Source organism: Vigna unguiculata, chromosome 10 (genome assembly GCF_004118075.2).
Source record: "Vigna unguiculata cultivar IT97K-499-35 chromosome 10, ASM411807v1, whole genome shotgun sequence".
Taxonomy (NCBI): domain Eukaryota; kingdom Viridiplantae; phylum Streptophyta; class Magnoliopsida; order Fabales; family Fabaceae; genus Vigna; species Vigna unguiculata.
The window spans coordinates 40,576,930-40,604,904 of NC_040288.1; the positions used below are offsets into that span (position 1 = coordinate 40,576,930).

General features: G+C 30.6%; 4 protein-coding genes across 4 annotated transcripts; all 4 read left to right on the plus strand.

Annotated features, from left to right (window-relative positions):
- Positions 1-1,489: 1,489 nt before the first annotated feature.
- Positions 1,490-4,750, plus strand: LOC114167269 (signal recognition particle 54 kDa protein 2). Its single transcript, XM_028052306.1, has 8 exons — positions 1,490-1,820; positions 1,900-2,053; positions 2,797-2,947; positions 3,025-3,173; positions 3,307-3,407; positions 3,530-3,687; positions 3,839-3,953; positions 4,073-4,750. Exons 1-8 carry the CDS (start codon positions 1,490-1,492, stop codon positions 4,399-4,401), a joined length of 1,488 nt encoding a protein of 495 aa, XP_027908107.1. The 3' UTR covers positions 4,402-4,750.
- Positions 4,751-10,039: 5,289 nt separating this feature from the next.
- Positions 10,040-15,085, plus strand: LOC114166194 (zinc finger BED domain-containing protein DAYSLEEPER-like). Its single transcript, XM_028050878.1, has 2 exons — positions 10,040-10,314; positions 12,916-15,085. The coding sequence occupies exon 2, from the start codon at positions 12,929-12,931 to the stop codon at positions 14,915-14,917; it is 1,989 nt and encodes a 662-aa protein (XP_027906679.1). The 5' UTR covers positions 10,040-10,314; positions 12,916-12,928; the 3' UTR covers positions 14,918-15,085.
- A 3,543-nt stretch (positions 15,086-18,628) lies between these two features.
- LOC114167430 (putative pentatricopeptide repeat-containing protein At3g15930) lies at positions 18,629-21,254 on the plus strand. Its single transcript, XM_028052518.1, has one exon. It carries the CDS (start codon positions 18,880-18,882, stop codon positions 21,130-21,132), a length of 2,253 nt encoding a protein of 750 aa, XP_027908319.1. The 5' UTR covers positions 18,629-18,879; the 3' UTR covers positions 21,133-21,254.
- Positions 21,255-22,022: 768 nt separating this feature from the next.
- On the plus strand, positions 22,023-26,506 carry LOC114166306 (haloalkane dehalogenase). The gene is made up of 11 exons (XM_028051020.1): positions 22,023-22,344; positions 22,518-22,593; positions 22,707-22,792; positions 23,268-23,361; positions 23,445-23,521; positions 23,716-23,843; positions 24,241-24,312; positions 24,772-24,842; positions 25,154-25,229; positions 26,026-26,169; positions 26,251-26,506. Exons 1-11 carry the CDS (start codon positions 22,090-22,092, stop codon positions 26,291-26,293), a joined length of 1,122 nt encoding a protein of 373 aa, XP_027906821.1. The 5' UTR covers positions 22,023-22,089; the 3' UTR covers positions 26,294-26,506.
- Positions 26,507-27,975: the final 1,469 nt, after the last annotated feature.

The window sequence follows — 27,975 nt, forward strand, 5'->3', positions numbered from 1 at the left end:
ACATTTTAAAATATTTATTAATATTTATAATTTAAAATATCTTTATTAAATTAATTTAGTTTTACTCGAATAAATTAGAACCACTCAAAATAATGAAAAATAATTTGTATTTTTTCTTTTATTTTAGAAACAGCTACATGTGATCACTCTGGATTGTGAGTTTAAGTCCAATTTTAAAAAATCATTACAAAAGCATAAATATATCTTAATTGTCTTCGTTGAAAACTTAATAGATAATCTTAAATCATATACATATTTTGTATTAATATTTTAATTAATAATGATAATAGTAAAAATAATATACTTACTAAAATCTTTCACTTATAATTTTGCTTTATTATTATGATTATATATTTTATAAGCATTATAGATACACCTAAATGTCATTAAAAAAGATTTTGATATCAATTATTTACCTTAAATTTTTTATCTTCATTTAATTGAAGGCGTGATTGAATTCACAATTTTCCTCTGCAATTCAATAAAATTAATACATTATATTAATATAAATTTATATTGATTAGAAATATTATATATTACTTATAACTATCTATAAAACTTCTATGACATGTACATTTTTCAAGATTTTTTTTTTTATCTTTGTTTATTTTATAACTGCAGCAATACAGTTAAAAATAAAATACCGCAATATTTAATTTTAAATTTTTGTAAACATCAAATCTTTTTTGTTTAGAAAATTTGTATTGCGGTTACAACTTTTAAATTTGTAATATTAATTTTTAATCGTAGCTACATATTACTTTTTCTTTCTTTATTTTGTATTTTATAATATGTTTCAGTACACAATAAACGATTTATTATTAAATAACGAAAGAGATGAACTATTAACAATAACAGTTGCAAAAGTAAGATATGAAATGTATCATCATAAACTAAACAAGACTACAAAAAACCATAAAAAGGAGATTTGCCTATTCTAAATTTCGAAAGATTAAATTACTCCTATTTTCTAAACTATTTAAAAAATTTAAATGGACAACTAAACGTAAAGCTATTAATTAATTGAAATTTTATTTTTAAAAAATACCGGCCTTGAAAAAACTAAATTATTAACTGTTTTGAAAACATTAGATATGGAGAAAAAAAAAGATTCGATGAGTTGTTTTACATAATTAACGATCTGATTAAGATTAATTCGATGAAAACCTATATTTTTTTAAACTTTACAAAGTCGTTTTTTTAAAAAAAAATAATAAAAAGATAAATTAGTAGTTTAACCTATTTTTTTAATTTACAATTTATAAATTACAATAAAGAAGAGATTTTTATTTCCAAATTCTAGTGAACTTTAGAAAAATCAAAATCCAACTATAGCTAGGGTGTGCGTGTATACGAGAAACGGCGTGCATACACAGTGGATATTTGGATTCACCTTTTTTCGTTTCACCGGCGGCGGCGAACGTGGTGCAAACCCTAATTCAACAAAACCCAATTGGTGATCGGAGGAAGAATCTGACGGTGGGCGAAGATGGTTCTCGCGGAGTTAGGTGGGAGCATTTCGCGTGCTCTTCAGCAGATGAGCAATGCGACCATCATCGACGAGAAAGTCCTCAACGATTGCCTCAACGACATCACGCGCGCACTTCTCCAATCCGATGTGCAATTCAAGCTGGTCCGTGAAATGCAGGCTAACATCAAGAGCATCGTCAACCTCGACGACCTCGCCGCTGGCCACAACAAGCGCCGGATCATCCAGCAGGCCGTGTTCAATGAGCTCTGTAAAATCCTCGATCCCGGGAAACCCTCGTTCACTCCGAAAAAGGGGAAACCCAGCGTCGTCATGTTCGTCGGTTTGCAAGGTTTGTTTCTTTCCTTCGAATAGCGTTATGCTTTGCGTTTTGCAAAATTGGAATGATCGTGGATGTTTGCGTGATTCAGGATCTGGTAAGACGACGACGTGTACGAAATACGCGTACTATCATCAGAAGAAAGGATGGAAGCCCGCACTAGTATGCGCGGATACGTTCAGAGCTGGTGCTTTTGATCAGTTGAAGCAAAACGCCACTAAGGCTAAGATCCCTTTCTATGGAAGGTACGTGTTGGTAGTTGTTATTCAATTTGATTCGTGAGATGCAGAGATGATTGGATTTAGCTGTAGTTGACACATTGTTCTGTTGTTAGCCATGCTGCACTTATACCTGCTGAATGTTGATAGTAAAGTTAAGGTTGTGTACTTGTATTTTTATATGTTGATGAGTTACATTGGCAGTTATGTTTCTATATAGATCATGCCTTGGATGGCGTTAAATCTTATTTTGGGATATTATTCGTCTGCAAGTAGGTATTAAGTGAGTAACAAAGTAAGATTGGGGATGATTATCGCTGACTATTTCGGAAACTGGGGCTTAGATTTGTTTATTCTCAATTTGTTTTTTCATATGTTATGGATTTTACACTCTTGGCTCTTCAATCACATGTTCAGATTTTGTTGCTAAGATTCCCTTGCTCACAAATGGGCGTACTCTTTTTCATTTTTTTATCTTATTTCTTCTAAAGAAGACTTAATAAAAATTTACAATGTGTCTCAGGCTTACTATGCAAATTTACCAACATAAAAAATGCATGAAACCAATAATTAAAAGAATTCCTTTTTTTTTTCTTTCTCACAATGATCTATTTGGATTCATCTTACAATTTCTTTTGTTTTCGTTTTATTTTTCTCATTTGTCATTCATTACAAATGCTTGCTTCTATGTTGTTAATTGCATTTCATTTTATTTCTGTGGTGTTCATGCTCAAGTAATATTTTGGTTGCAATGGCCCATTTTTCTTCAGCTATATGGAGTCAGATCCTGTGAAAATTGCTGTGGAAGGAGTTGAAAGATTCAAGAGCGAAAACTGTGACCTTATAATCGTTGACACTAGTGGGAGGCATAAACAAGAAGCTGCACTTTTTGAAGAAATGCGTCAAGTTTCAGAAGCAACGGTATTTCCTGTGGATACTCTGTTAATTTCTGTTTTCAATAGTCAACAACATCTAATATTTTTCGTTGCATTGTTCAGAAACCAGATCTTGTTATATTCGTCATGGATAGCAGTATTGGTCAGGCTGCTTTTGATCAGGCTCAAGCATTTAAACAGAGTGTTGCAGTTGGAGCCGTCATTGTGACTAAAATGGATGGCCACGCAAAGGGTGGTGGTGCTCTTAGTGCGTAAGTATTGCCAAGATAATTATATTGTATTTATACGATTTAAATTTAATACCAACTTATGTAAATAGGGTGTCTGTTGCTTTTGTATGTTTGTTGTGGTTTGAATTGAAATCTAATAATCTTGTATGTTCAGTGTAGCAGCAACAAAGAGTCCTGTCATATTTATTGGAACTGGAGAACACATGGATGAATTTGAAGTTTTTGATGTTAAACCATTTGTCAGTCGACTATTAGGTGTGTGCTTCCTCCCTTTTTTCTCTACATGAGTATTGGGTTATCCTACACCCTTTTAAGTATATTATTGTGTCAGTTTGCTTAAATTAATTTTTAGTCTTGTTCAATGACTTTTGATCCAGGCATGGGAGACTGGTCCGGGTTCATGGACAAAATACATGAAGTTGTTCCTATGGATCAACAGCCTGAACTGCTACAAAAGCTGTCAGAGGGAAACTTCACCTTGAGGATTATGTATGAGCAGTTTCAGAACATACTTAAAATGGGTCCCATTGGCCAGGTTACATCCTTTTTATGTTTGATTGAATTTATTATACCCACAATTTTTATATTTGATGCTCTAAACAGATACTAGTAACAGCTTCTTGGTTACCGTGTAATGAGATGCTGCACATTTGCTTTATTGACGTTTGCTTGGTTGATTTATGCAGGTCTTTTCTATGCTACCAGGATTCAGTGCCGAATTAATGCCAAAAGGCCGTGAGAAGGAAAGCCAGGCAAAAATTAAGCGTTACATGACAATGATGGACTCAATGACAAATGAAGGCATGTGCTGGGCATTTGTTTGCCTCTTTTAGAGTATCAAATTTTTGTATACTAAATTAATTGTTTTGAAATAATGTACCTTCATAAGCTAACCTTTAATGGTTACAATATGTTTACAGAGTTGGATAGCTCAAACCCAAAGCTCATGAATGAGTCCCGCATGATGCGAATAGCTCGAGGTTCTGGTCGTCCAGTCAGGGAAGTAATGGAAATGATGGAAGAGTACAAACGGCTTGCAAAGATATGGAGCAAAATGAAAGGGCTTAAAATACCCAAGAAGGGTGAAATGAGCGCTTTATCCCGAAATATGAATGCTCAGCACATGAGCAAAGTCCTCCCTCCTCAGATGCTAAAACAAATCGGAGGCATGGGTGGGTTACAAAGCTTGATGAAGCAGATGGGATCTGCTAAAGATATGATGGGAATGTTTGGCGGTGGTGATAAGTAGATTGTTGTGGCATAGGAGCTGAGGATTGTTTCTGATCACTACCAAAACCTCTCTAATACATACTTCACAAGAGCTGGATTCATCAAATTATGCAGTTCACATTGAATTCGGATGAATTGTTCTGTTAATCAATCTGCAGCAATCTCGATGGGTGGAATAGTTCATTTCAAATTTTCTTTAACACTCCTTCTGTAGAACTAAACCCCCTTGTCTGTATATTTTTTAGTCTTTAGGAACGCAAAGCAATTTTATTGTGAGTTGGAAATTTTCTTGTAGTTGTAACATGATAAATAAGTTACATATTGCTCCTCTTAATTTATTGAAAAAGGTGAAGTTAATTCTGACAGTTGATTTTGGATTTGCATTTTCGATTGCTTCGATGGATGTTCTTCTGGTTTTATATATTTCTTTCCTTTTCATCTGGTCTCTTCCAATGTTGCTTTAGTGTTGGTTAACCATATCACACATAATATCTGCATAAATTTTACAACATTTTGTTCTAATGTTGTGATAGGCTTGGTCATGGATGAAGGTTGACCCAATCAAACCAATTCGAACAAAAAAAATTGCTAGTTCTGATCATCTGTTAAATTATAATTTAAAATCATAAATGCAGTCTCCTGGTATTTAGAACTCAAATTTATCTTTAACAATTTAACAATATATAAAGAGAATTCTCTTTTATGTATTTACATCTCAAAATACTAATTTTACCTTTTAAATATAATATTTATTAAATTTTTAAAAATCGATCATTATATTTACAAACTTTTTATAAAATCGGTTATCTCAGTTTTTTCTCTTCTTCTTTATTTATCTATTTTGATATATTTTACTTTATTTTTAATAAATATAATTTTAGTTTACATATCAATTTAATAATATTATAATATTATCACCTACTAATATAATATCACGCATATTTAAAAAATTATATACACACAAACGTATATAATATCACGCATATTTAAAAATTTATAAACACAAGCCCGATAACGCCTTGTTTACATTAGTACTACTTTAATAAAAGTGCGATGAATGTATATAGTGATTAAATATTTTGTGTTCATGATGTAAGAAATTGTTTTTGAATTAGGTTTTGTGTGAATTTGGTGGAGAGAGCAATAAATAAATTTGGTTTGGGTTGTATTTTTCTAATTCTGGTTGGATTAAGATTTATTGAAATTGATTGGTAAAGTCTCAGTGTTCCTTTAATCTAAAACCAGGATACTGGTACACTTGCTAAAATATTGAACAATTTTAATAGAATTATAGTATATTTGAATCAAAGATATTGCATAAAAAAATTAATTATTATCCATTACCAATTGATAATTGGCACAAGATGGAAACAATCCTTCTATTTAATTGCGTTTAAAATCTATATCGTTAAAAAAAAGAATTATAGTATATTTGAATCAAAGATATTAATGACTCATCGTCACCTTCAAGTCATTTTGCTTATGATGAAGTTTTATTGGATTGAAAAAATAAATAAAATCAATTTATTAAATTTTGCACTCAAAATGAACCTAAATTACTTTAAATTAAACCCTAATAAGTTAAACTGGTTTTGAAAGGATTATTATTATTAGTATTTAAAATGCAATTAGTAGTCCACGCTAACACGTCTCATTAATTAGCACACGATGCTACATTCTTCGATACTAAAATAGTCCCTTCCACGAACTTTTTATTTTTTTCCAAGAAACAATTTCATAACTAGGAATTTGTTTTCCCACATTAAAACTAATGTTTTACTAACTAATAACTATGTTACGTTCCTTTTCTGTTTTTTTTTTTTTCAATTCCATTGAAGTGATAGATTCTCGGCCTTTCGTGCAAAACATAGTAAAAAATAATATTAGTTTAATTACTAAGTAATAGTAGAAAAAAAAATGCAATTGACCTTAAAACATGATTGTTATGTAGGGATGGCAACGGGGCGGGGACAGGTTTCGCTATCCCATACTCATTCCCGCATAAAAAATTCATCCTCATCCCCATAATCAAATCCAACGGGTATCAAACTTTTTTCCCATCCCCATCCCCACCGGGTAACGGGTATAATCTCGTACCCATACCCGTACCCGTGTTCTAACTGCTTCAATATTAATTTTTATAAAAGAAAAAAAATTACGGTAAAGAAAACATAATATTATGAAATATTCAATATTAGGAGGATTTTATGCCAAATACCTTAAAATAAATTATAATTGTTTACATTTTATATTAGAATACCAAATAAAATTTCATGTGAACCAAAACATTTATTAAATTTGCAAACTACAACATTGATGAACTTAGTTGATAAAATTAAAAAATATTTCAAAAAAAATATAAAAGGAAAACAAATATTCAAATTAAAATATATTTTAAATGTTTGTTTACTTCAATTTTTTAAATTCTAATGAATCTCTTTTCTATACACTAATAAAAGTTATAATATATCACTTGATCAAAATGACACAAAGAACAACTAATAAACATAATAATAAAAGGAAAACAAATATTCAAATTAAAATATATTTTAAATGTTTGTTTACTTCAATTTTTTTAAATTATAATAAATCTCTTTTTTATACACTAATAAAAGTTATAATACATCACTTGATCAAAATGACACAAAGACACAAATAATAAACATAATAATAAAATTTTGACATAGATTTTGTATCTTTTGAGCTTCAATATATGTTGGATAGTGACAAAAAAATATTCATAGCAATTACATTAAATTTTTATATTGTAGTAAATAAAAGTTATTTATACAATTAAAGTGAAAAAAATTACAGTATGATTAATAGTGAGTTATAAAATAACAAATAATTAGATAGAATATATCGAAATATTATTCTACATGATGAAAATAAACAATAAATAAAAATATTAAAAAACTAACAAATGTGTGTTTTAGAAATAATTTGAGAGACTATCGAAAGAAATCGCACAAAGGAAATCAAATGTATAATTAAGGTATGATAAAATGAAATATACCTTAGAGAACTAATTATTAAATTACGTTTGAAGTGGTTAAAATTAAATAGAAATATCATTAGTGACCAAAAAATTTGTCATTAAATTACAAATAAATTAGTAATTAAATTGGTCACTAAATCAAGTATCGATTCGATCATTGAATCAGTCACTAATTTAGTCATTGATTCAGACAATAAATCAACTACTACCACCAATGACGAAAAATAGTGATTGATATGGGTTACTGACTAAATCAAGTCACCATTTCATGTTTTTCTTGTAGTGAATTATCATATACTATTCCTAAATATCATTATATATATATATATATATATATATATATAATTTTAACCACTTCAAATAGAATTTAAAGTGAAAAAATTACATTATGATTAATAATGAGTTATAAAATAAAAAATAATTAGATAGAATATATCAAAACATTATTCTACATGATAAAAATAAAAACAATAAATAAAAATATTAAAAAAGTAACAAATGTGTGTTTTAGAAATAATTTGAGAGACTATCGAAAAAAACCACACAAAGGAAATCAAATGTATAACTAAGGTATGATAAGACGAAAAATATCTTAGAGAATTAAGAAACTTTTCAAATATCAACATATATACTTAATGGTTGAAAAATAACGAAAATTATTTTAATGAAACAAAAGAGTTCTTCAAATTAAATAAAAATTAATAATAATAAGTAAAGAATTTTTTTTATATTACCTTAAATTGAGAGTATAAACATTCTCATGTGAAAGAAAAATTTATAATAAATAAAAATATTAAAAAATAATATAAATATTCAAATGTGAGGCATAATATTTTTTTTATTAACATACATCATTTTAACATAATTACATAAAGGTTATGATAAGATAAAAAATATATTGGAGATGAGAATGAGTTTCATGACAAATGAAATAATTAAAAGAAAAAAAAAAGAAAAAAAATAATATATATATATATATATATATATATATATATATATATATATATAGGAGTTACTTGATTAATTGTGAATATTTTAATAATTTAAACGAGAATGGAGATATGGCGGGGACGGGTATTATGGCGGGTATATGTACATCCCCATACCCATCCCCATACCCAACTGAAAAAGTCAGGAATTCCCCATACCCATACCCAGTCAATGCGGGGATTCCCCGTCAAAACGGGGACGGGTTCGGACAATACCCACGGAGATAGGTTTATTTGCCATCTCTATTGTTATGTCTTTCGTAGGATGAAAAATAGTCGTTCTTATGTATATTTATTTAGCTCATATATGTTTGTGATGGATAATGCTTATATTGACTCACTCCATTCTTTTTAGTGGGCAAATAATCATTTCCATTTAAATTACTAAACTAAACATAATAATTATTAGATAATTCGAATGACTTTATATATATATATATATATATATATATATATATATATATATTATTTAGTTTCTAACTTTTTTTTATTAGACACTTTTTTTTTCTTTTTTCGTTCTTTTAATTCTTTAACTTGTTTTATATATACAAAATTTACTAACATTTCTAACTTACTTTTCCTCTTATTAAAATTTTGATTACACTTATGTAGATATCGTAGGTATTATTAATTTAAATTAATCAAATAATCTTTAGGTGTCACGTTAGATTATTTATATTTATTTTTAGTAACTTTTTGTTTCACGTAAAACAATGTTAGACTCTATCAGTTTCAAGTGTTTAATAATGTAAGCTCTTTTTTTACTAAGTAATATAAACAAATTATTTATTTATATTCTATTTAATCCTTAATTTTTGTTTTATTTGAAAATATTTTTGTTACTTGAAATAATTTTTATTATCTCTCACTGATTTAATTAGTTCGATATCTAAAAAATATTTTCAAATTTTAGTATTCTATCTTATTATAATCTTAATTACATATATTTTTTTCTTGCATACAATTTTATTTATTGATATATCCAATTGTTTATAAAATACACACTTAATACTTTTAATAATTTTTTACATGAAAAATGTCTGACTTTATCAATTGCAAATATTTAATGATGTAAGCTTTTTATTTACAAAGTAATATTAACAAATTATTTTTTTTATTTTAATTGTTAAATTTTATTTCATTTGAAAAGATTTTTGTTACTTAGAAATAATTTTTATTATCTCTCAGATGTAATTAGTTTGATATCTAAAAAATATTTTAAATTTTTAGTATTTTATCTTATAATAATCTTAGTTATACATTTTTTTCTGTTTTTATATACAATTTTATTTAATGATATATCATATTGTTTATAAAATACGCACTTAATATTTTTAATTCTCTATAATTTTTATTTATTATTTTATGGGTAAAATGTTTATTTTATAATTTTTTATATAAATAATTTTATTTTTTATCTCATTATGATGTAATTTTTCCGTACATTTTTTATTATCTAAAGCCAAAATTTGAAATGGCAATGAAGTATTTTCACAAACAAAAAACATTAGAATTCCCACCATCATAATCTCCATTTTTTTTCCTCTTTATTTTTTTTTAAGACGAGTTACTGTGTATTTATATAATATTATTTATATATATATATATATATATATATATATATATATATATGATGAACCCTATTGAAGGGTTTAGAAGTGCAAATCGGGAAGCAGTTCAAAAGTTGCATAGTTTGAACCCCTCATTGCCTCCTTTCCTTCTTTCGGCCGCGCGTACACATTCTCTCCGCTTTCCAACCATAATTGTTCGTTCTCTCTCTCTATATATATATATTCATCTATATATACGCACATACTCACACGTGTGTGTATATATAAGCACTCCTCTCTCATTCGTTTTTTTCTCCATTCACTTCACAAAGCCGTTTCACTCTTCCGCCGCCGTGACAGTGGCACGAACTCGTTCAGCTTCCCCTTTTCTCAAGGTTTTCTCTCTATCTATTCACTATTTGAATTGAATGTAATGCTACTCTGTAACGGATTAGAGTCTCTCTGTTTTGGTTTTACTCACTGTTTTGTATTGTTTTTGTTCGATCCATAAACGAAAGAACGGAAAACACACGAGGAAACATCGGTATTTATATTATTTGGATTAATATTTTTGTTTTAATCAGGACCTATTCCTTGTGCTCAGTCGTTGTTGTCTTCGTCGCGCATTTTCATTGTGATGTTAAATGAGTGAGTCGGGTATTGTGTTCAAGTGAAATGTTGTGTTGAGCCTTGTGTACACTTCATGATTTTTTTTTCTTTTTCTTTCTCCTGAGTATCGGGGTTTTTGTTTTATATTTTGATTAAATTTTGTTTTATTTTTTGATTAAATTTTGTTTTGTTTGCTCTGTTGATGATGCGGGCGGATAGGGTGTTCTGTTTGTCAATCTTCCTCATTAGATTGTTTATGGATGTTACCGAGAAAGAAAATGTGAATGCTACCTTTAATTTTAGTGTGACTGTTGAGATTACTGGTATAAATGAGCACAAGTTATTTGTAGGTTTTGATTTAAGCTGTGTTGTTTAAGTAGTGACTATAGTGCTGTTGCATGGAACAATTCCTAGGATTTGCGTTCACTTTCATGCGTTGCGATGTGGTTTTGAGATGGATATGGGACTACACATGTTTTTTCCTACTCAGTCCCTTTGTTCCACTCCCCCTACTCACTTAAACCCATTAATCTTCTCCAATACAAAAACCTCTGTTCAGGGTTTCACCTAAGATCGAGCCCCACTACTCCATCAGTGTTTGTTCACCTCCTTTTTCACCCTCTTGTCATCACTGACAAATCTCCGACCAGTTGAACTTTGTCAGTTAGTATTATGAAAAGCTTTATGCATTTTACTTTTATTTACGGGAAACTTAATTTTTTTATGCATATATAGTTGATATCTTTTACAAATTTCAACTGCTATGTGATTTCCCTTGTTTACCAGCGGCATTATCTGCTTATGATATAGCAGATTATCGGCTATCCGCCATTTTCTGCGATTCTCAATTTAACACTGGTTTTAAGTATGTATATCTTGCAAGGGAAAGTTACTTTCATCAAGATACATGTTGAAGCTAACGTAGATAGTTATAGCACGGATGTACACTAAATCATTAACTGCCATGCAACTTTAGAGTTATGAATTTCAAATCAAAGAAGTGAATGTTAGATTTGGAGACAAAACAAAATTCAAATATATTATATTCTTTTGTTCTGCCACGGGTTTTCTACGTCCACTTTGCCAGAGACTAATCCCGCCCGCAATATTATAACTGTTGTTGGTTCGACGATTTTTCACAATGACGAGGAATGAACTTGGCCCACTACATGTTCACATATGTCATATAAATGATGAATAGTACACCATGCAATAATTTTAAACTAGAAATAACTAAAGAGGTTGTACATAAGTCTCACAAATAGCTTGCTATAGCAGATTAGGGTAGTGATTTTCGATTGCTATATGGTTCAAATAGTGAATTGGTTTTCAATTGTGGTTGCAATGGTAGCCAAAATAGTGGTTTTATGTGTGCCATAGCAGCACTACCGTGATACAACCTTTCTTTTGTCTTGTAGCATGTTGTATTTTTTTGGGGGGTAAAATTGTTATTACTCTCTCTGTTTTGAGTGCCTTTTCTGGTTAATAGGATTTGAAACCTTTCGACCTTGATCATTTCACAAAAAAGTTACCTTAGTTGTGACGTTGTCCTTCTCACTGCATAGGGCATTTTTTTCCTACTTCTGTTCTTTTCTATTTTATTCCTTAGACTTCCTAGTTTATATTCTGCTAATGTTTATCTAATTTGTATGACATTGTTGCTATGTTCTTTTTACTTGTACCTGAATTGATGGTGATTGTACGAGTAAATTGTGGCTCTATTATTTATCATGAATTTCTTTAATTATCTTTTTTTTTAGTATTTTATAAATTATTTAGTTACAATTATAAGTTTAAAATAGCGGCCATCCCACTTCCTTCTACCCTGCTATAGCATTTTCACAGTTGGCCACTATGCGCCTCATCCCTAGATTGATAACTATTTTTATGTGTGTTAATCCTTTAGTTATTTGCTAGCTTCTGTGCTAAATAGTTTAGGGTTATAGACATTGTGCTTAAAACCTTTATCGTTTATAATGTAGAGACTGAAAGCAAACAAAAAAGAATGTGATGAGTTGCCTTTAGAGGAAATACTATATAGATGACATTGAAGTCTTGATATCTTTCCGGTAATGACTGTCTTAACTTTGACAGTATTAGTGAATTTTTCACATGGTGGGTTTCATTTTGAGATGATGTTCAACCTTCCTCCAAAACTCAAGATTGTCAGCAAAATTAAGAGTTCTGGTTTCTTTGTTTTCCAATATAATTTCCTTTTTATTTAGATATCATTTATGAGACTTTGCCCTTAGCAGCTGAACTTCAGGGCCTTATAAATTGTTTTTCTTTTTTAGTTTTTTATGTTTTGTATAAGAAATAATACAACTTTTAGTTTCGGTGAGCCACTCATTGATGCCCTTTGGCGCTCTAATTTTTTGGTTTTCCAGGGTTACTTTTGCTATGATGGAGCTTGATGCTCAAGTTACCCCCGATAATAATGATGTGATACCTTATTCAGGAATGCAACCAAATAAGCGGATGAGAAAAAAGTCTATGGTGTGGGAATACTTCACTGTAGAAGCTGTTGGAGCTGGATGTACCAGGGCTTACTGTAACCAATGCAAAAAATCATTTTCTTACATAACTGATTCAAAACTAGCTGGTACAAGCCATCTGAAACGACACATTTCTTTGGGAATCTGTCAAGTACTTCGGGAGAAAAACCAACAAAGCTCATATCCCAAAACAGGTGGTTCTCTGTATACTGCCAATCCTCCCAAGAAACGGCCAAGAGAGAATTCTAGGTTTTCTGGTAATGGTATCTCATTTGATCAGGAGCGTTGCAACCATGATGTCGCCAAAATGATAATTTTGCATGATTATCCTCTTCATATTGTGAAGCAACAGGGTTTCATTGATTTTGTGCGGATTCTCCAACCCCAGTTCAATCCATCATGTCTGAATTCTGTTGAAAGGGATTGTATCGCTATTTACCTCAGGAAAAAGCAAAATCTATTGAATGTTATTAATGTGATTCCTGGACAAGTCAACCTGACATTGGAATTGTGGACTTCGAACCAGGCAATGGGCTATGTTTTTGTTCGAGGACACTTCATTGATAGTGATTGGAACTTACATCGTCCTATTCTCAATGTCGTTACAGTACCCTTTCCTGGTTCTGAAGACTCTTTAAATCAAACTTTAGTGACCTGTTTATCCGATTGGCATTTGGAGGGTCGGCTGTTTACTCTTGCGCTTGATAAATCCTTTTCCAGTGAGAATGTGATAGAAAATCTGAGAGGCCTGCTCTCTGTTAAGAACCCTGCCATTCTCAATGGTCAGTTGTTAAACCAGAATTGCTATGCTCGTGTGCTTAGTCGCCTTGCAGCTGATGCACTATGGGCAGTAAGAGAAACTATTAGCAAGGTTCGTGATAGTGTAAAGCATGTGAAGTCTTCCGAATCCCATAAAGAGAAGTTTATTGACTTGAAGCAACATTTACAAGTACCTAGTATGGTGAATCTTTCAATTGATGACCCTTGTAAATGGGACACAACTTATCATATGCTTGTAGCTGCCTGTGAGTTAAAGGAAATCTTCATCTGCCTTGATACCACTGATTCTGATTACAGAATGACTCTGACAATGGATGACTGGAATCAGGTTGAAACTCTCTGCTCATATTTGAAGTATTTGTATGATGCAGCCAAAATTCTGACACAGCAACCATACCCAACTTCAAATTTATTTTTTTCTGAAGTGTCAAAAATTCAGGTGGAGCTGACACAAGCAGTCTTCATCCAGGATCCTTTCATAAGAAGTTTGATTTTTCCTTTGCACAAGAACTTTGACCAATATTGGAGAGAAAGCTGCATCATCTTAGCAATTGCTGTAGCTATGGACCCAAGGCATAAAATGAAACTTGTGGAATTTACCTTTGCTAAGACATTCGGTGAGAATGCTGAGACCTGGATAAAGACTGTTGAGGATGGTCTTCGTGATCTATTCATTGAATATAGCACCCAGATGTTTCTTACAGCAACAAATGATGATGATGGGGATGACATTATGATAAAAGAAATATGTCAAGAAGATTCTATTGACTGCTCACTTCTTGTTGATGGTGATGGTCTTTCTGATTATGAATTTTATATATCTGATTTTACTGGTAACCCTCAATTTAAATCAGAATTGGAAGAGTATCTGGAAGAGCCTCTGCTAACCATAGTAGAGGATTTTGATATTCTGAGCTGGTGGAGAGTAAATGGATTGAAATATCCGACATTGTCTAGAATCGCATCTGATATTTTGTCTTTACCAGTTTCCACTCTGTCTGCAGATTCTGTTTTTGACACCCAGATTAGAAAAATGGATAGCTACCGTAGTTCTTTAAGCTCCCTCACTCTTGAGGCCCTTATTTGTGCCAAGGATTGGATCCAGTCAGAATGACTTTATATATTTCAGTTGTACATGGGAAAATGGAAATTTTCAGGTATACGTTTTTCATGAAGGGGCATATTACAGAGTAGATTTTAATTCGTGTTATTGTCAGGATTTTCATTACATGTTTATAGTATAAAGGTTAATTCTATTTAAATTTCATCTTTTTGGTTAAAATAACCTTTTGTAACAAGAAATGATTTTATTCATACTTTATTGTTTCAATGAAAAACATAAAAGATTCATAGTTTCAAAATTTGAATGAAGAACGTTGATGTAAGGATTGCTTTTCTAGGGTTGGTTTGAATAGTGGCAGTTTATATCTCGCATGTATAGACATTGGCCTAATTACTAATTTGATGTATGTGCCTGATAGGATAGAAGATGATTGTTTTAACCAACTATAGTGCATGTTTGGTTTGATATGCTTTAACCAACTAAGAAGTTAACTTGCATATCATGTTTTAATTTTAATGATATGCTTTAAACTTGACAAAAATATTTAAATCATATGGAAATGTCAAACTTTTGGGTAATATTTAAAGCATATAAAAAATGTCTATTTGACAATTTTTTTGCTTAAATATGATGTGGAACGTGTCTCATAAAAAAAAAAACAGGACAAATGGCAGTTGTAATTAATGAATTGGACATCAATTTTCATTTTTGATTTATTTAGTTTTATAGATTCTTATTAAATCTATAATGATGAAGAAAGATGCTACATATTAATGAGCAATGAAATTGGTAGAATGAGTGGCAAGGTGGACAAATTATCCTTTCCTTGGATCGTAATGGAGTGGAAAATAGGAGATTAATAAGGGTTTTTTTAGAATTAGTTTTTGCAAGTTTTTTAAAGGAATAAAAAAAGTAATTATTTTTGTTTAGAAGATTGATTTTTGTACATATTTTTTGAGACAAAAACAATTATATTAAATTAAGAGAGTAGAAGATTTTTATTGGTAATTTTATTTTTCCGTTAACAGGGTTGTTTATTTTTATTAGTAATTTTCTGTTAGCGAAGTGATGAACCACTAGAAAGTGAAGTATCTTGTAAATCAAAGATAAATATTTTGAACTCATATCTATCTATATATATATATATATATATATATATATATATATATATATTAAAATATCAATATCTTGAATATATGAGTTCAAAATTGGTATTATTACTTTTACTTTTTATATTATTAGTAAATTGGTATTCATATAATGGATTTTTAAACCGGTATACTTTTTTGTGCATTTAATATATGATATTAATTTTTTTATTCTTTAACAAAATAATATTAACTTTTTTTCATTCGAAACTATCATATAAAAGTTAAATAAAAGATTATAAAAAATGATTAGTTGTTTATTAGGTGATGACATGTTAGCAATAAAATAGGACTCAGACATGTATTTATTTATTTTTTCTTTTAGTATCTAATAAAATCATAGATTTTTGCTTTTAGTCCTCAATTATTTTTGTCCATTTTTATTTTCTTTAAAGAGAAACGATTTTTTTCTCTATTGCATATAGAGATGGCAAATAAACCCGTGCCCGTGAGTATCACCCGAACCCGTCCCCGTTTTGACGGGGAATCCCCGCTTTGACTGGGTATGGGTATGGTATGGGTAATACCCGAAATTTTCAACTGGGGATGGGGATATATATATACCCGCCCAAATACCCGTCCCCGCTTAAATTACTAAACTATTTATAATTTATTAAATAATCTAAAAAATATATATAAATAAATAATATATTTACACATAAAATATAATATAATATAATATAATATAATATAATATAGTATATATACATATAAATAAAATATACTTTTATATATATATATATATATATATATATATATAACATATTTCTCATTCTCTTTGTTTTTTGTTATACACTTTGTTTAATCTCTCAATTGTCTGGTTTGTTTTTCAAGATTTAATTTTGAAGGTAATTTTTCTTCTTCTTATTACATAATTTTTACTCTCTGTACATGGTTATGTTCAAATAGGTGTTCCTCAATTTCATTCTATGAAATAATTTTTAGGTTACACATTTGATTATCTTTATTTATTTATTTATTTTCATGAAAATGTTTGACTCTTATTTTGTAGCTCTTCTTTTTGTTACTTTGGTTATACACTTTTTTACTCTCTTTTAATTGTTTGGCTTGTTCTTTAAGGTTTAAGCAGATCTTCAAGGTACTTTTCCTTTTATCATAATCTTAATTATACATTTTTTTTTCCGTTATGTTATGTTCAAATGGATATTCTCAAATTTGGGTCACACATTTAATTATCTTTACTTCTTTATGATAATGAATCTGATGAAGAAGGTACATTATATTCTAGTAATTAAAATTTTCAATTTCAATTATTATATCATATCTAATTTTTCATTTTTTTTCTATGTGTAGGTGGATCGAATGCAAATGAAACCACTGATCATTTGTAAAATTAATAAATATTTTGGTTATTATAAAATTTTAGTAATGTGTAATTTTTTAGCTTTTATATAATTATTTGAATTTTATTTAGTTGTTATTTGATACTTTAATTTGAGATTTATACTATTATAATATTTTTCTTAATATTTGACATCATGAAAATCAAAAAGAGTATGTTATTTTAATATTGAATATTTTGATAGTATCATGATTCCGTTGGTGTGATTTTTAAATTTTTTTTATAAAAAATATTTAATTGATATATGGAACAATAAAAAAATGGGTATGGGTATGGGTATAAGAAAATACCCGTTACCCGGTGGGGATGGGGATGGGTCAAAAGTTGTATACCCGTTGGGTTTGGGATGGGGATGAATTTTTATTATGGGAATGGGAATGGGATCATGATACCCGTACCCGCCCTGCCCCGTTGCCATCCCTAATTGCATATTGAGATATTTTAAGTATACACTGTCCCTCATGTGACTATATCAATAATTACCTAGAATTAACACGTGTATATTTGTCTTAGGTTTGTGTCCCTTATTATTATTATTATTATTATTTTCATTTTTTTCTATTTAAGGGTGAAATCCAGAGAAGACAGGATTTTAAAAACCCTCTATAATTATTCAAGGGTGTTAGATATACAACTTTTTTGAGTTTTATCATCAAATAAGTATTGGATTTTTAGGAAATCTGGACGATATATATATATATATATATAAATCATATCGGAAGAAAATAAAAAGTATTTGCATGATATTAACTGATTTTCTTCCTTCAAAATAAAACAATTTAAAATAACACATCTTAGTTCTACTTATTATCTATTTGATCGCTTACCAAATAACACACTATTCAAATAATATCGATGATCAAAATAAAAATAAAACTTTTACAAAGAACTAATAATAAATTGAGATACAAATACAAATAAAACTATTATGAGACACTAAAATAAAAGAAATTATATTAAGAAAAGTACATAACAATAATACACTTGTTAATCCTAATGAATCACTTACATATCATACGAGTACTAACTAAATCACTTGGGTAAGTAAACAACTCGAGTCAAAGCAAAAATAGTTTTTTATTTTTTATAGAAGACAAAAAACAATCTTTTTATTATCTATCTAAGAAAAGTATCACAAAAAACTAAAAAGTTATTTAAGCTAATGAAAAAAAATACTAAATTGTACGATCAATTGTCCAAAAATAATTGTATCTTGAGAAGCTTTCATAGAATCTTGCTCCTTGCATTGGAAGTGTGATTATCTATTATCTTTTTGTTATAGAATTGAAGTGGTAATTACCAATCAGACATGAATCTAATATCATTATTTCCAACTCAATTTTTAGAGTAAGTCTTTCTTTTTCTATGTAATTTTCATTTCTTTTCATTTTTACTTTAGGTAAGACTTAAACTTGTACTTAAATTTTCAAACTTTTAGTGACCACAAAACATGAATAGATACTTGTCACATTGATCCTAGATATGCACTTGAGTGAGATGACATGTTCTCCATGTTATCTTTGTCAACTCCCTTGTTTTTTTCACTTGCAACATTCAAATTTCCATTTTCTTGGTTCCCCAATAGAGTGATTTGTAGCACTCTTGCTACTGTTGTGTGTTCTTCAAACTGCTTTGGAGAATCTCCAATCTCTTTGCTTGAGAGGTGCAAGTCCACATACCAGCTAAAGCAAATTCACTGCCACACTCTCAAAATTGGTCTCTCTTCAGACCCTTTATTTCAAAATAGAGTCATAGCCTTCTGTTGTGCTCATCAATCAGGGGATATGGACTATGCCCGTCAGGTGTTTGACACAATCCCGCACCCAACTGTGTTCATTTGGAATACCATGATCAAGGGGTATTCTAGGATCAACCGTCCTGAGAATGGAGTTTCCATGTATCTATTAATGCTGGCCAATAGCATCATGCCTGACCGTTATACATTTCCCTTCTTGTTGAAGGGATTTAACAGTGACATGGCTTTGCAGCATGGGAAAGTGTTACTTAACCATGCAGTGAAGCATGGATTTGATTCTAATTTGTTTGTTCAAAAGGCTTTCATACATATGTTTTCCTTGTGTGGGCTTGTGGATTTGGCTTACAAGGTTTTCTATAAGGGTGATGCGTGGGAAGTAGTTACCTGGAATATAATGCTATCCGGGTATAACAGAGTTAAGCAATTTAAGAAATCAAAGAAGCTTTTTATTGAGATGGAGAAGAGAGGAGTGTCGCCCAATTCAGTTACACTAGTATTGATGCTTTCTGCATTCTCTAAATTGAAGGATTTTGATGGGGGCAAGAACATTTTTAAGTATATTAAGGAAGGTACTGTTGAACCTAATCTCATATTGGAAAATGCTTTGATCGATATGTTTGCATCTTGTGGAGAAATGGATGCTGCACAAGGTGTTTTTGACAATATGAAGGCTCGAGATGTTATTTCTTGGACTTGTATTGTTACTGGGTTTGCCAATGTCGGTCAAATTGATTTAGCTCGGAAGTATTTTGATCAAATGCCAGAGAGAGATTATGTTTCCTGGACTGCTATGATTGATGGCTACCTCAGAATGAACCGTTTCATAGAGGTTTTAGCACTCTTCCGTGAGATGCAAATGTCAAATGTGAAACCTGACGAGTTCACCATGGTAAGCATTCTAACGGCTTGTGCTCATCTGGGAGCACTTGAGCTAGGGGAATGGGTGAAGACTTACATTGACAAAAACAGTATAAAAAATGATACTTTTGTCGGGAATGCTCTGATAGACATGTACTTTAAATGTGGGAATGTTGGAAAAGCAAAAACAGTATTCAAGGAAATGCTTCAGAAAGACAAATTTACCTGGACAGCGATGATACTTGGCCTTGCCATTAATGGCCATGGTGAAGAAGCTCTTGCCATGTTTTCAAGTATGATAGAGGCTTCAGTTACACCAGACGAGATAACCTATATTGGGGTCCTGTGTGCATGCACACATGCAGGCATGGTAGAGAAAGGAAAAGGTTTTTTCACTGCCATGACCATGCAACATGGAATTAAACCTAATGTGACACATTATGGATGCATGGTTGATCTCCTTGGTCGTGCTGGGCATTTAGAAGAAGCCATTGAGGTCATAGTGAATATGCCTGTGAAACCAAATTCAATTGTTTGGGGATCACTTCTTGGCGCTTGTAGAGTACACAAAAATGTGCATCTAGCAGAAATGGCAGCTAAACAAATTCTTGAGCTAGAGCCTGAAAATGGGGCTGTTTATGTCTTGTTATGTAATATATATGCTGCCTGCAAGAGATGGGAAAACCTGCGTGAGGTGAGGAAAATGATGATGGAGAGGGGAATCAAGAAAACACCAGGTTGCAGTTTGATGGAGTTGAATGGCAATGTTTATGAATTTGTTGCTGGGGACCAGTCACATCCTCAATCTAAATATATATATGAAAAGTTAGAAAACATGATGCAGGACTTGATTAAAGCAGGTTATTCACCTGATACATCAGAGGTTTTCCTTGATCTTGGGGAGGAGGATAAGGAGACTGCACTTTACCGGCATAGTGAGAAGTTGGCTATTGCCTATGCCCTCATTAGTTCAGGCCCTGGAGTTACTATAAGAATAGTTAAGAACCTTAGAATGTGTGTGGATTGTCACCAGATGGCAAAGCTGGTTTCAGAAGCTTACAACAGGGAACTAATAATTAGAGATAAAACCAGATTCCATCATTTCAGGAATGGTTCATGTTCATGTAATAATTTCTGGTGAACATTTTAACAAGAAGATCCAGAAGAGTAGCCACAATACAAGCCTACTAAGTTGTGAAGTTCTCACATTGACATAGAAATATACATTATATACTTTTGTGCTCAAGTCATGTCAATTTTTATCTCCATTATATAATTATAGAAACTTGACACCACCTGCACATTCTGTGGGAAAATATGTTTACTGTCACAATTAAATTACTTTTTAAATATGTATATCAAACTTATATAGTTAGGTTTGACTAAAGATAAAATCATTCTAGAATATATAAATAAATGTAAATTATATCTTATAAGTTTTTTTTAAAGTTGAGTTAGACTTAAAATGTATTTTTTTATTACCGTTCACAAGAAAATGGTAAGGAAAATTTCAAATAGAAGTTGATCAAGGTTGCAAATATCAATTGTCAGCTCGTGTCACTTTATTTTTTTCCTGTCACAAGTATTTTGAACTCATTAAGCCAGAAACTAACCCATTTAATGTTGTGACTCTCAACAAGTTAACTTGAACATATTAATGATGTTACAATTTTGAATCAAATGGTTTTATTAACTATTATGTATACAAGTGCTTATTATCTTTGTTACCATTGACATGATAAATGCTTTGTTACGGATGACTTACATATACAACGTTACACATTTGTACATATTTTATACCATTTTGTCCTTATTCACGCAGCTTTTTAATATTTTCTTTACGAAAACTATTGTGTGAATTGTTATTTTTAGTTTAATAAGTATAAAAAAAAAATGCAATCACACGTGGTGTGTTCTTACCAGTTCTCACTATATGCCACATCTTAGGTGGAAATATATGAGGACTACGTTGAAGTGGGGACATCAACCGCAATTTATGAAGCAACCAAGAAAAGATAAATATCAAACAAAAAAGTTTTGGCTAGAATCGTTGGTTATGTTATGTTCACTTTGAACCGTTAAGTCACCTCTCCCAACAATGGTTTTTTCTGCCATGTTTTCTCCCACTCTCAACCTTGCCATTTCTTCCACCACATACTGCTGTAAAAGAAGAATAACACCCACAAGAAGTGTTACAGTGAGAGCTAGCTCTACAGAGAAGGGTGAATCCGAGGACAAAGAAGCCTCAGCATTCAACCCTTTTGGGTTTGTCACTGACAACGCTTCAAGCCGCAGTGCTATTCAATTGCCTGAGAGCCCTGCTGAAGATGGCAACGTTGGCCAAATGCTTTATGTACCAATCTTTCTTTTCTCCTTCTACTTCCTTTGATTCCTGATATATAACATTGAAGACTTTGTGTTGTTTGTGCATGACTTGATGATGCTTCTTCAACTATTAATGTTTGATTGATCAGTGATGCTGGTTTTCACTGAGTGGGAATGTAGTAATAGTTTTTGTTTTGCTAGAGGACAGAAGACAAGGGCAAGGAATACGGGTCATACGTTAAATCTGGCAAGTTAAGATGGTTTGTGCGAGAAACTGGTACTGTTTGTTTCTTAGCTGAGGAATTGGTTTCTGATTTTCCATTTTCAAGTTTAAGAAATGTATGGAAAATGCTCGCTTTTGGATTTTTTTTTCCTTGTCTTATTTTGCAGGGTCAGCTAGTAGCAGAAGAGGAACAATTGTCTTTCTTCATGGTGCTCCTACACAATCTTTTAGCTACCGAGTTGTTATGTCTCAGGTTTTCATGCTACTTCTATTTTGTATGCAATCAAACATGATCTTCTCATCAGAATGAATGATTTTGAGCCTCTCATATCTCAGAAGGACAAAATTTAAAAATTGTTGTGTTTTCTGTGGAGGTCTTCGGTCAGAATTAGAGTTTCATCACTGTAACGAGGTTAAACTTAATTTTTGATTGGAGCATAGAACAACACAAGCAATTGTATATTTTGTCCTTTTCAAAATCCTTGAACTCTTCAACCCCAGTAGCCAATAATGAACTGTGTGCTGTTAGTGTCAGCTGTTACCATGTAACTAATGCAATAATTTGAAGTACTTATTGTTCCCTTCTTTCTCCAGATTATGAGTAACTTTGAGCATTACTTGTTCTTGATTTTACACTGTCACTTTACCTTCATTGCATGTTTTTCATTATCTTATGATTAAATCTGTTTAAATTTTCTCTGTTTTAAATTTTCTTCCTCTTAAAACAGTTGTCAGATTCAGGGTTCCATTGCTTTGCACCAGACTGGATAGGATTTGGTTTCAGTGACAAACCGCAGCCAGGATATGGTTTTGATTACACAGGTTTTGTGATGAAAACATCTTATATATCATAAGCAGTTTTTCCTGCAGAAACCTCATTAATGCATTTCTTTCATTTCTCATAGAAAAGGAGTTCCACGATGCATTGGATAAACTGCTTGAGGTGTTAGAGGTCAAATCCCCCTTTTTCCTAGTTGTTCAGGTACCTAAAGAATGAATAATACAATCTGCAGTTAGTAGCATATTTTGCATTCAAAATTTTCTAAAACGATGTGATACATTTACATAAAGATGGAATGCTTCTCTTAAAAGTAGATGTATATTCTAGTTGCATTTTAGTTTTGTGAACTCCTTACTAAATACTGTGTCTAACATATGTTCGTAATTCTCCTCAAGGGATTTCTTGTAGGTTCCTATGGACTAACTTGGGCCCTGAAGAACTCAAGCAAGATATCAAAGCTAGCAATACTGAACAGTCCATTAACAGATTCATCTTCCATTCCTGGACTTTTTCAGAAGCTAAGGTTTATTTCTTACAGTACCAATGAATGTATAACTGAACTTCTCGGCTAAATCTATGCAAATGTTCTGTAGATTTATCTCTAAAATTTCAATCACTTGAAGGCTATGGAGCACTGTCTTCACTTCCAAATGTTCTAGTAACTGAGTATTTCTTCAACTAAAGAACAACCTTATTCCTATTCTTATCAATGAATAGTACCTTATCAATGGAGCTAAAAAATTAGAGTATTTCATGACAGTTTTTACCAATGAATGATGTGGTTTGGCCATAAATATGTTCTACATGTCACAATGCAGAGCTGATACTAATGCTGTTTTGTCTTTTTGTGACATGTTGGCTGTTTGATCTTGATTCATATACTATAATAACTCCATTGATGTTTTTTCTTTCGTTTCTAGAATTCCTCTGTATGGTGAATTTACAAGCCAGAATGCTATCATCGCTGAGCGGTTTATTGAAGGAGGTAGCCCGTATGTATCCAAAAATTGTACATGACTATTGCCTGGTAATTTTATAAGTTGAAGCTGTAAACTGCAACTTACTATGCCATTTCCAAAGTGCTGAAAATATCTTGTATAGTTTTTCACAGATAGAAGTAAACAAATTAACTTAGCTTAATTAGGAATATAAACCAACAATTTCGCACATCCATTAAACCAGAATCATACTAGGCTTTAGCACCACCTTATGTGGTAAGTGTTTCACTTATGAAAACCTCCTTGTCCTTCATATAATGCATTGTTCAAAGACTGTGAAGTCCTGCAATTTTAGTGCAGGAGCAGCATTGAGCTTACTCATTGTTGTTTTCAGTAACCCACTGGTGCAAACATCTTTCTTGTTAAAGCATCAAAATGTGAATTAAGGAAATAACACTTCCTCAAACTAAAATTTTTTAAGGATCTTGTTCTTATAGATTGTCTATTTTGCAGTTACGTTCTAAAAAATGAAAAGGCTGACGTGTACAGGCTACCTTATTTGAAAAGCAGTGGACCTGGATTTGGTTAGTGACAGACAAGACATCATCACTTTGGTGGTCTCAAATTTTCTGCTTGTAATTCAATTTTAAGGAAATTGTTTATAAAACCGATAGATATGTTATATTATATGCAGGAAGTGAAGAAAAGTTACTTTGTGCCAAGTTCAGAGTGATGTTCATGAAAAATGATTATATTTATACCTGATATATATATTCAGTTCAGTCACTAGAAAAACCATGGTTTATTAACTATAAATTTATGTAATGAACATAAGTAAAACTAATTTTGCTGACTTAGTTTTAGTAACAACCAAGTTTCTGATGTTGGGTTTCAGCACTACTTGAAGCTGCAAGAAAAGCTAACTTCAAAGGTACTTTCAATCAAATAGCAGAAGGATTTGCAACTGAGAGGTATATTAATTTCATGCTTCGTTATTATCATTATTTTGGAATTGATTAGTTGTTCTTGATGAAAGAAGCGGGGGAACTAAATGTTGGAAATAGTCCAAGTGTGAGTCAAAGTCACACATTAGATAGAAAAGATAAAGTTAAACACTATATAAGAATAAAGACCCATAACACCATTGCTTTAAGGTTTTGGGGTAAAAGTGGTGTCAAATGTCTTATATGTGTAAGACTAATATCATATAACCATATGGAATCACAATCTCTCAATGACTATAACCATATGATATAAAATATATATAACCATGACCATAAACCATATATATGAAAAATATATAAAACCCAACACTAAACATCTGGGTGGCAACAGTAACTCTCAGACAAGAATCAAGTTTACTTTTTAGCATGTTGGGAGATTGAAACATTTTTAATCTGACATATATAGTATGTAGTATACACTATTAATTTGAATCCTCTAAAACTATTTATCAGCAAATGTTAGTTGTTAGTATTTTGTTAGTGGATGAAGTTAAACTCACAACTCTTTCGCCTTTTTTTCCAAACCCATCAAACAAATCTTATAACTCTCAAATATTATGAGAGAAGTTGAATCCATGATCTCTCTCGCCTTTCTTTCAACTTTATCACTAACTCACCTTATAACTCCATTCATTTTTCAGCATATTCATTGTTTGTTATGCATGTGTGTAGAATGACAACTCTAATTTGTGGGAAGAGATATGAAAATCAAAATCTTACCCTAAACTTGCATTGATAACTAGGGTTTGTAATTTGATTACAGATGGGATAAACCAATTCTTGTTGCTTGGGGATTATCAGACAAATACTTGCCTCAGTCTGTAGCAGAGCAGTTTAAGAATGGAAATCCATCACAAATTCAGCTGAAATTGATAGAAGGAGCAGGTCACATGCCACAAGAGGACTGGTAAACAACTTTGACATAGCATTAAATAGGGAAATATTTTTTTCAACATACTAAGAATATACCCTTTTGAATCTTTGACAGGCCTGAGAAAGTTGTTGAAGCTTTCAGAATGTTCTTCTTCTGATCTCAACAGCTACCTAACCCTGCTGCCTGCAGGCATCACAGTGTTTATTTGATTGGAAGATAATTCCTTAGTTTTTACATAAATTGTAAATTTAGTTTGCCTTGATTTTTTTTTTTCATTTTTATCTTTTAATTCTGGAATACTGATAAAAGTATATCTTTCTTCAGATGAACTTGTCCTCCATTTCCTAATAAACACCCATATTGTCTTTGATTATTCCTTTAAATAATGAGTAAATGTTGAGAGGAACACAAGTTTTGAGTAAGATTTTTATGATTTAAATGATATTTTGAATAAATCTTTAACTCTATACTGTTTAGCTTAAAGAAAACATTTTTAATTATTTTAAAATTTTGTTTAAGAGTACAAGAGAAGAAATTATGAGTTTAACTTTGTGAAGAATAAATGAAAATAAGGTGGAGTCTTACAAAGTTAACCTTACAAAATGAGTTTGTAAAAAAGATTTATATTTATTTATTATTATAAATTGATATTACCTTTAATTGATGTGAGATTTTTAACGCATCTTATTCGTGTCTGAAACATATATATTTCTAATGTGAAACTAGATATTAATAGTGATTCAAAGAGCGATGTTATAAATAATGAAACGACCTTATAACGAGTGAAATAATAAACTTATTAAACAACAAAATTTACTATAATGATCTTAAATTCTTGATTTTGATTATATTAAGAAATCAACTTTAAATTTAACTTAAACTTACAAAATCAACAAAATAAAATTTGTACCTTGTTATTATAAATTAGTTTTGTCTCTGATGAGTAAGGACGTGACTTTCAAAATTAAGTTTATTTCTTCACTATTTTAATTTAAGACCGAACCAAAAGCATTTTTTTGTTCTTTAAACACTAGGCATTTTACAAATAGTTATATAGTAAATAATTTAAAAATATGGCTTTGCACTTAAATTTGAAAGTGAATTTTAATTAAAATGATTATGGTATTGTTGATTAAAAAATGTGTTGGCAGCGAAGGATTTTATGAAAGTTGGCGAACCAAAATGTGGTGCCAATGAATGATTTTGTGAAATGAGGTACAGAGTTTGGTGTCATGTTAAGTGCCAACTATCCACTATGTTCAATCCTACAAACTTTCACTATTTATTAGGTTTTTTCTTTTATAGACTACAACTACAATTTTTAGCTTTCTAAAGTATATTTTTTTCATTAAAAATCTATATCAAGACATGAGAAAAAAAATATTATAATATATAAATACAACAAATAGTTAGGTTTTAAAAAGTTAAGTTAAAACTAAATTTACTTGTTAACATAATAGTATATATTTTTATAATAATTTAGAAAAAAAAATATATTTAATCTTAAAAAGATTTATAAAGGTTGAAGTCAAATGATATATTAAAATGTAGTCATTAATGCTGCATTTCTTTTTCTAATTAAGAATGAGAAATCATGAATTGGTTGTTGCAAACACAATGAGACAAGAGTTTAATGAAAATAAAGTGGCATGGCACCATAGCTTAGGAAAAAGACTATGAAACATTGCAATCAAACAATTCTATTTCACTTTTTTTTTGTTACTTTTTAACTATTCTATTAAATTATTAATATTATCATTTTTGTTGTGCTCTTAAAATATACTGATGTATAATAATTTTAATATTTTAAAATATATTTATAAATAGTGTGAAAACATT